Source organism: Poecilia latipinna, unplaced genomic scaffold (assembly GCF_001443285.1).
Source record: "Poecilia latipinna isolate Pla-1442-1.1 unplaced genomic scaffold, P_latipinna-1.0 Scaffold1243, whole genome shotgun sequence".
In the NCBI taxonomy this organism is placed as follows: Eukaryota; Metazoa; Chordata; class Actinopteri; order Cyprinodontiformes; family Poeciliidae; genus Poecilia; species Poecilia latipinna.
The window spans coordinates 107,527-117,804 of NW_015113859.1; the positions used below are offsets into that span (position 1 = coordinate 107,527).

Here is a 10,278-nt window from a genome sequence, read left to right on the forward strand (position 1 = left end):
TAAAAAAAAATTTAAAAAAAAAAAAAAAAAAAAAAAAAAAAATATATATATATATATATATATATATATATATATATATATATTTTTTTTTTTTTTCAAAATCTCCTTGAAATGAATATATATATATATATATATATATATATATATATATATATATATATTATTTTTATTTATTTTTTTTGGCAGATTTTGGAGCCCCTTTCAATTTAAACACAACCAGTTATTTCAAATATATTGCATGAATGTGATACATAAAAAAAAAATTATATATACATATATATAAAACTCTTTTCATTACATTTCACTAATGCCAGTAAAATTAAGTGAAAATGTTGGCTGTTATGTGTGAAAATGTAAAAAGGTTCAGAAGGTATAAATACTATGTACACCCTGATCCATTTCTGATCTCCTCTGATTAACATGAGGGAGAACCAAACTCTTGGAAATTTCTCTAACATACAAAAGAAAACTGCTTAGCTTCACCAGTCTTTTTACATTTCTGATGTTAATATAAGGATGAAAGGCAGTTTTGCTTCACATCTGTGGTGCAGACCAAAAATGTTAAAATGCATTTGATAAAACTAGTTATTCTTTGTTAACAGAATAGCTCCACAATAGTGGTGTAGATTTTGCATTTAACTACACAAATGACATAATTTAACTACAGCCGGCCCCCTGTTGCTTTGTGGGTTATCCAAGTTTAAGGAAGAAAGAGAAACAAAGGCATTGTTTACCTTAAGAATGTCACCTTGTGCGAGCTGAAAGGCGCTGGCAGTGATGTTGATGCCTTTTCCTGTTTGGACCTGAATGCTATACACGCATTCATGGCCGTTGTCATAGTTCATTGGATAGTTTGGTGACAAAAGAACTCCCTCATTGTTGGAGACTGTGGATCCACACTCCGCTGTGAGAAAACAAACACACAGACACCATCCATTATATAACAATATACACAACAAATGAGATGAAGTAGACACTGCCTAGCTGCATCATTACCTAAAGAGATAAAGTTGCAAGTTAACTGTGTTTCTTGGATGAACAATTATTATTCTACAGTCATAAAAATCATTATCGACTGGCACTGACACATTCGAAGACAATGAGAAGAGCATTAAATGATTGTTGCAAAAACATTGAGTGATTCCTTTGCAACGTTGAACAGTAGAGGATTAGTTGGCAGAAGTGTCAGAGCTGAAGTGACACTAAGCAAAGAACTGTTTAAATTTTATCTGCACTGCTTATATTCACCATAAACTTTAGGTTTATGATTTATTTGAAAGATATCTGAATATGAAATCGCTAGATTCCTGGAGCCATAAAAAAAAGAGAACGCAACACAGGATATATTCTTAACAACTCACTGAATTTAACTTACAATGTGGATTTTCTCCTATCAGCAAAATATTTGGTAAAGAGCGTTTGGAAGAGGTGGGGTAGATCGCTGCTGTGCTGAATGATTTGTTGTTTTTTTGGTACTAACCCTATAAACACAGTCCATTACACAATCACAGTCAATCTAGAAGCTTACTATTGCCTTGCTTTAGCCAATCCCAAATAAGTTTTTATTGGCGATGGAAAACCCAACTGTGCCCAAATTTCTACCATGTAGCTGATGACTTAGGGAGGATTTTCGACAATTTTGCACCAGGGTCCACTGGCAAAGAAACAGCCCCACACCATGATGCTACCCCAACACTACTTGGTAGTTAGTGAACTGTTTTAAGTTTTGAAGGTTACACATCAACACTTTTAAGCATCTTTTTTTGCATAGGAGCCACGGAGCTCCATCTTTGTGTCGTCTGACTATAACACGTTTCTTGCATAGTAAAGAAATGTGCATCGTCAGCTAAAAGTTTAAGTATGTTTGCATAATTTTTAACTTCTATTCATTAGCAAAAATGTGCACAAATTTTAAACATATGCAGCTAGTTCAAGTTAAGATTAATTGAAGATGTTTGTTGCGTTATTTCACCCTTCAAATGTACTGCTTAAAGCCCAAAGTTAATACAGTATTGATGAGTACAAACATTTATGATGGAGCTGTAGATACGTTTATTATCTTACCCTGGCTGATACTCAAACTATAAAATGTACATTCAGAAACAAGAAAGAAAAAGTAGCTGAGCACGTACCCACACACCTTGGCAGAGGGGCACTCCACATGTGGCGGCCACCCCCCAAGCACACGATCTCCTTTGCCCCCTGAAGACGATAGCCTGTGTTGCAGTAGAACAACAGCGAGTCGCCGATGCCAAATCTGGAGCCTGTGTGCCAGCCAAACTGAGGCGTTCCAGGATCCTGACAAGGCTCAAGATTATATTCTGCAAACAGGATACAAAGAAATAATTGCATGCATAAATCTGTTCAGGAAAATACAAACACCATCTAAGAAATGTTAATACAGATCAGCTATTTTTTAGTTAAACTTGCTCCTAAAATGTACCCTGCTACCGTTTTTTTTTCCTCTTCTTGTACATTCAGCGACAAAAAGAAATATTGCAGCAAGCAGGGATTAAATGTCTTGCTCAAGGACATTTCATCGAGTTGGGATACGTGCCCAAAGCTTAAGACCTCAACATGAAGGATGGGCTCTAAAAACTAGGCTACCCGGGGTGCAAACCCTTTAACAGTATTGTTGTTAGTGGCCTTAAAATTTGAAAAGATGCAACAGCTTAATGCCATCCACATTTCCTTCACACAGAGTGTAACAGGCTGTATGGATAACCACATAGGCCTATTGATTTGAGCCCAGCAAAGCAATCTGGGAGTCTGCTGTAGGATGTGGCCTGAGAGAATACACAGCCTTTGATCAAAGGTTTTAAAAGGTCAAAAATTGAATTCTAATTAGAAAATCTATAGATGCTAATCGTAGAGCATGCAAGGACAAAAAAACACACACACACACACACACACAATGAGCAACTGCTTTATGAATATTCATGAATACATAAGTTATGCTTCACTTCAGCAAACAGCAGGCAAATATTTGGCAAGAACGCTCATGAAACAGCCCCTGTCTCCTTTTTTCTTCTTTACTATGCATTTCCTTCTGCCACCCTACCTCTGTCTTTCTCCGCCCTCGCTATCTACTTTACTCATTCAGTACTGCCATCTGTCTCACCTCCCCTCTCTATCTGTTCAAGTTCTATTTCCACTTCTCTGTAATTATCCATTCCTTGGTCTCGGCATGGGGCCCATTTTTCTTTGCACTGCAGTCTCCTCAGTCCTCAGGTCACTGGCCCACGTGCTTTGATGAGTATTATTATCATAGTCGGATGCCTACTGCCTGCATGACCTCTCTGTGTGGTAATTATCCTCTTCTTACCAGCAAGCCCCGAGGCAGAGTTTACCTTCAGCCCAATGACCAACAAAACACCCATTAAATGTTACTTTATGCAGGCTTCAGAGAGGCTTGGTGCTTTTCATCTCTTCTTTGAAAAAGTAGTTAGCATGTCTCCCTCTTTTTTGGTCTGCCTGTCACTGCTCTTCAGTTTGGCATCCTGTCTCACAAGACTAACCCCTCATGTTTTTCATTCTTTCTTGTATCCCTCTCGCTACGATTCATTCTCTATCCTTATTTAATAAATTCACTTCAATACAGCTAGAAATACTCCTCGCTTGCATTTCTCCAACAAACAGAGAGAACATATGCCTTCTTACCCGAGAAAGAGATGTTGAACCCCTGCAGAGATATGGAGAAGTCAGAAATGAAGCGTAGCTGGGCCTTGAAGTTCCCATACAGGCCAGCATTAACCGGTGCAGGTCTTTCTGAGCCAGTGAGTCGAGCGAGAGGCTGAGCGAAGCTGCCATTTTCTGTTATCAGAAGGTAGTCATGGTGATCCTCCAGGTGGAAGGAGTGAAAAGTGAACTGGACACCTTGGAGGAGAGAATCAAGTCCAGAGTTTGAGGGTTGCAAGAATATACACACAAAAAAAGAAAATAAAAAAAAAATCACCATCAGAGCTAGAGACATTCTTCCCATTTGGATGTCATAAATATAATATCTCTATGTGAGTATGGTGACATAAATATATATAGACATGTAATTTAAAAATGTATCTTGATTAGATATTTTAATTTAGTCTGTATATAATCTACAAAATGTGTTTACCAGCCCTCATGACCACAGTTTTGTAAAATGAATTCTGCCAAAATCATCAAATGCAATTGATGATTTCAGGACTTTGTGGACATATTTCAAAATAATGAAGTACATAAATTTCTAGGTGAGTATGCATATCTTGGTTGATTTTGATAGCAATTATGTTACAATATAGAAATATATTCAATAATTGTCTTATTACTGTTGTTTTTTGTATATTTAAGTTTATGTAAATTAATCTTTGAGGGATTCTTGTCTGGGTTATGTCATCTTGCCAAATGAGCATTATGTCCTTGCTATGTCAGCCTTGAGATATGCTTAATTGACCCCCCATGTTTTATCAGTGCTCTAGTTTTTTCCAGATAATTAATTTTTATCATCAGTTTGCCTTTGAAGTCTGGATGGGATTTGCTCCGAAACAAGCAGGGTTCTCAGTTTTTTTATTAGTGGTCTTCTCTTAATTTACGAAAGTAAAAGATCTTAAGATATTTATCAAGATCAAAAGACTATAAAAAATTAATTAATGGACAGTCATAACAAATATATTTGCATTTGCCTTTTTAAATTTTAACAGTGAATTGTAAAAATTAATGCTTAATGTTGTGAGATGACATGTGAGGTATAATGCCCTGCTCTGTTTTCTCAAACCTATCTAGTCCAGTGATATTTAAACTTTTTTCAAAAGGGCCAAATTTGTCCATGTTCAATTCCTTGCACATCCCACTTTTTCCTCCCACTTAAATACACAATTTTTTTTACCTCCTCAGCAATAAATTAACTGCAATATTTTAATGAAACAAATGCCAAATGTATTTTTTGTGGATCTGAAACATAAAAAGGGGGTCAAACATGCACCAAACATTTTTATTTTTTATGGTAAAACAATTTCTATTTTGTTAGTCTAAAAAAAGGTTTTCAGTCTATTCCATGATCAAGGATGGAAAATAAGTCACATTTTCTTTGAAGAAGCTTGATGTATTTTCTAAAGCATAATAAATAAATGTGCATTTAGTCAGAGTCACTGGACATTTGTTGTTTGACTTTCCATGACATCACATTGAAAAAAAGAAACCTGCTTCATACAAGTCAAATATATTGTGCTGTACTAAACTGTTTCTATTTTAAGAAAATATAAAATTTATGAGGAAGTCTCCATTTCCTTCACATGTCTATGGTGGAGAACCAAATTTGAACTATTCTTAAACTGGCACAAATCGTTCTTATGGCAATTCTTTGGATGCGCAGCTTGCAGCCACCAACACTGGGCCAGGTGCTTCAATAGGCTTCTTCCTGTTACAAAGGAGTTGTTGCATTCCACTGTCACCACATGCATGCTCTGGAGAAGAGAATCATGCATATTCAATGACTCAAAATGGCTGGCTTGGTTCAGGGTTAAAAACTAACAATATTGTATTCTAGTTATAATACAATTTAAAATGTATTTATGGAATTCATTGCAAGTCTGTGATCATCAGAACAGTGATTTCCTGGAGAAGCATTTTCTTCCACCTCCCTTTTACTCCTCATCATTTACAGCTAGATTAAATATGCTTAATGTCTACCATGACAGAACCATCAACAACATCATTACATAGGAAGGTAATCTGACTCTCATCTGGTAAATAAATATGGCAAATGTTGTTACTGGGTAGATGTTGTGAAACAGTATAATTCTGCATGGTAGGGGAACAAAATCAGACCTATTATAGTATCATCAAGGTTGTTGCATAACATTATAATTAATAAAAGAAACTGATGGCAATGAAAAATTTCCAAATACAGCATGAACAGAAAACAAATTATGAATAAATGTTTTGATTCATGTAACCTAGTTGAAAGTTGGTATGTAAACCCGACAAAATGTATTCTTCTTATTTATTGCATCTGAACACAATGTTGTTCAGATGCAATAACATCCTGATTCTCTCTATGATGGCCAACTGGCTGCTTTTCAGCACAATCAGTGCTGCCATGTCCATGCCATCTGTTGTGTCTGTTCCAGTGTGACTATGTAATGTCCTTCCCAATATTTAGCTCACTTGATAAAAGAAGTTTCAGATGACCCTTAGAATAATAACTAAATGAAGTGATTGATCATTTCATTACAGTGCATAAAGGCAAAAGATCAATTAATCAGGAGTCACCTCTATGTTGGATATTATGATGATTAAAATACAGAATGGACTAGATGAAGAATATAAGGCTAATTTTGTTTCTTGCTGAGAAGTCAGAGGTATTTACAAGCAAAGGAAATCAGCCTTATTGATTTTGAAATAATTCCTTAAGCAAACCCTTTGGATTTATCTATTTATTCGGTTGTTTTACTGTATTCTATTATATAATGTGTTTTTTTATTCAATCTTTGTTTTTTTATGTCCATTTTCTTAAACTGGGGAAAATGTAGTTCAGTCATTTTTATGCTACAAAAAGCACATAAACTTTAAACTCGACGCAGACACAACACCAACGGAGATATAATCAAAGTGCTTTCAAATTAGTTATCTTATTTTTTGCTGTACTTGTTTTGATTGAACTTCATATACACTTTTGTCAACTTAATCTGATTTTAAACAGTTTTGTGGATTGAAATGTCAATAAGTCTATGTCTATTGTTAATTTTGTTGTGTCACTGTAACAGCAAAAACAAATAGAAACTGATGTAGTTTTAACTTTTTAAAATTTATTGTTAAATAATACAGCTTGACTCATGAAAGAAGAAAGAGATATAAATGTGTATTTGGGAAAGTGTAAAATGTTAAGGATGACAAAGAACACATGCACTGTAAAATAAGCTGAGTTGGCTTTTTGAGTAATTATGAACAAGGCCTCAGACAAAAGGTTATGGTCTTGTAATCCACGGTCACTGCCTTCTTGCAAGTGCCAAACCAATAAATTAACTCTTAATTTGTAATGAAAAATGAGAAACAAAAGACATCTTGACAGACTGACCTCTGAATATAAACTTTATAGTTAGATCGATGGATTTTAATTGTACAAAATGTTCTACTCTAAATGGTGTAAAATTCAAACCAACTATGTTTAAATAACACCACATTTTATTAATAAACTGCAATTGCCTACCTTTCCCATGACTGACTTCAACAGTCCATGTGCAATTGAGAGAGTTAGGATAGAGCTCTGGGAAGCCTGGTGACAGGATGATCCCAGCAGGCCCTCTGATATCCCCGCCACATGATGCTGAATAAAAAAGGAAGATAATGGATAGTCAGTGTTACCGAAAAAGAAAGTTCAATTGAACCAATAAATCCTTCACCTAAAGACAAAGGAGCAATTTTGCATGAATAATGTATTCGAGTCATATAATCTCCTAATATTTTTATGAGCACCTACTCTGCAGCTGCCAACGCAATGTTTTTCTTTCTTCGTCTTGGCAAACCAGCTCTACCTTTTCACAGGACACTAAATCATTTATTAGGTCAGCTATCCATCCAGGTTTTCTACTGTTGTGGAATCTTAAGCTTGACAAAAACATTATCAGAAAACATCATTAAAAAGCCTAGACAACTTGAGTCATGTTGTGTCTGAATTCAATTCAAGGGAATCCATTTTCCTCTTATGCAACTCAGTGTTATGGTCGGGTTCATATACAATTGCAATGCAATTCATTTAATGTATATAATACAGTACAGCTAAATTCATCTGACCATAACAATTATTGACAAGTTTTCCATCTAGCACAAGTCATTGACTTTGTCCATATAATTAACAAACCTCAGTCGCAATCACTTCTTTACAGGGATTTTCAGTGTCTCTTAAGCAGACGTAAATACTGTTTAACAGCTTTTTTACTATGGTTAGGTTCTATAATCCAGCTGTAACTCTAAGACTGAGCCAGTAAAAATGTGACGACAAGGAATGCTGTCAAAACTAATGTCGCTACCACTACAGTGATGTGACTGGCTCAATTTACTTCCAGAATGCATTTTATCCTCTCAAAGGAAGTTAATGAGATATTTCTTTCCTCATTGGTGGCTGATGGACACTGGGAGGTGAATGTCAGATGTGGCTGAAGGTTAAGTGGAGTAATTGGGTATGGCTTGAACTCGTAAATGTTTGTTCATGCCGTCACTGAGATTTAACAAGAAAGTCATTTGAGCTCAAAGACAATGCTTGTCAAATCAAGCATTTCTGGAATTTGTTGAGATTTGTATTTTTTATTTATCCATCTAGTCATGTTGTGTTTGGGACTATGGTATTTTCCTACTTTAAGAGTGAAAACAAAGGCAAATTCACAGATGCCTTCCAAACAACATGCATGCATAAAAGTATCAGAGTAATATGCATCAGCTGATGTTTGGGGGAGAGAAGTAAAAAGCCTTGGGCTCCACAGCTGCATGTACCCACCCCCTCCCGGTCCTTCCTTCCACCCTCCAGGTTTTTAAGAGACCACAACACATCCAGACTTGCACCATTACTCACAAACAAAAAAACTGCTAATTTATTAATGAGCCAACATTACATGAAGTCATTAAAGGTTGACAGGCATGCGAGGCAAATTATTACTCCACATGCAGCATGCCAAGCCAGTTGGCACCACACAGACATACCTAGAATATACCCCAAAGTATTTATAAGGGAAATTTCACTTTGACAGACTGGCATTATTTATCTCTATCATCTTGGCAAGATAATCTTGAGTTAATACACTACAGATAATATGCTACAGATATTGTGTTTTGCAATAACTATATAAAAAAAGAAACAACGCATAACATGATTTAATTTCCTGTATTTAAAATAAGAAAAATGATTACTACTACTGTTGCAAAAATAACATTATTACAGTTATAAATGTTACATAGTGTTTATTTACTTCAAGTTTGATTTTTCATACATTGTTGAGCAAAACTACTGAAATTACATCTGCTAAATTCAGTAATAGTGTTCAAGTAAACCTCGTAGTTGTGCAGATATTAGCTGCTTTATTAGTCTGGTTGTCTGCTTAGGAAGCCAGAATGACGTCAGCTTCTCAACCAACTGGATGCTTATCGCTTATCAAATGTATTTTCAATTTTCAAAATAAAATAATCTTATTAAGAGTGATGGAACCAGTCCTTTAGTTTCCAAGTCATTACTAGCTGTGGATTTTAAAATCAAACAATTGGCCTGTATTGAATTTGTATAGGAGGTAAACGTGTGGCAAATACCTTACGGTGCACTACATGCCCAATCCATTCCACGATTCCTTACAGAAAACAGTGTTTTCAAAACTGGGTCTTTTCTGATTAAAACAACATGTTATAAAGCACTGACAAGAACCCTTTTGCATAGTCAATGTTGCTCTAGGCAACTCATAATGCTTCACACAAGGGCTCGCAACTAAAAGGTTAATAATGCATGCAGAAATTAGTATTTGAATTTTAATGTTATTGATTTTTCTTTTCACAAATAATTTTTTAATTATGTTGTTAGCCTATTTAGTAGATATGTTGCAAAAGGATAAATTAAAGCTGCACTTTTTGTATTTCAGTAATGAGACTGATCCATGTGCTGAAATGCATATGAACCGTTCGTCTCAACATACCATCGCAAGTAGGCAGTGGGTGGCTCCAGAAGTGATTCTTCTCACAAACAAGAGGTTCTTCATGGCTCAGTCTGTATCCAGGGTCACACTGGAAGGTCACGGTTGAGCCAATCGACAGGTCATGGCTTAACCGCAAACCGTTCACTGGGATGCCAGGATCCATGCAGGAGTAAGTGTCCAATGTGACCACTAGTAGAACATAAACACAAGTATGTCACGGTTTAATGTTTTTATTATTTTTTTATGAGGTTAGTTTCAGAAAGTGCAAAAAAAGTCATTTCCTGAATTTTTTTGTGGTTCTCTGTGAAAGAGCTCCCCGTTACTATGAGCCATTTCTGTGTGCAAGTGCTCAAGTAAGAATGACTCTGTGAAAAGGCTATTTTTCATTCTGGCAGTGATGTGAAAAGTATTTGACCTTCTTAAAAATAGTCCTGTTTAAATAGATAAAATGAGTTTGAAAATATGATTTAATCTATTAATGCTATTAACTACCAATATGGTCCCTTGTGAAATTATAGAGATTGTAACAAAAAATGCATGTATGGAAGATTTTCCAAAGGTAAACCACTGCTGACAAAGAAAAAAAAAAAAAAAAAAAAAACAAAAACGTATTTTTCATAGTCCCCCCCCC

At 35.5% G+C, this 10,278-nt stretch overlaps 1 protein-coding gene across 4 annotated transcripts in view; it reads right to left on the bottom strand.

The window, feature by feature from the left end:
- LOC106960921 (CUB and sushi domain-containing protein 3-like) overlaps positions 1 to 10,278 on the bottom strand; it is a 220,871-nt gene that overhangs the window by 105,736 nt on the left and 104,857 nt on the right. For all 4 annotated transcript variants that reach the window (XM_015054319.1, XM_015054321.1, XM_015054318.1 and 1 more), the window contains 5 exons: positions 9,648 to 9,836; positions 7,184 to 7,300; positions 3,661 to 3,876; positions 2,133 to 2,321; positions 735 to 904 (listed from right to left, as the gene is read on the bottom strand). In XM_015054319.1, coding sequence (XP_014909805.1) covers positions 735 to 904; positions 2,133 to 2,321; positions 3,661 to 3,876; positions 7,184 to 7,300; positions 9,648 to 9,836 — 881 coding nt within the window. The remainder of the gene's footprint in view (positions 1 to 734; positions 905 to 2,132; positions 2,322 to 3,660; positions 3,877 to 7,183; positions 7,301 to 9,647; positions 9,837 to 10,278) is intronic.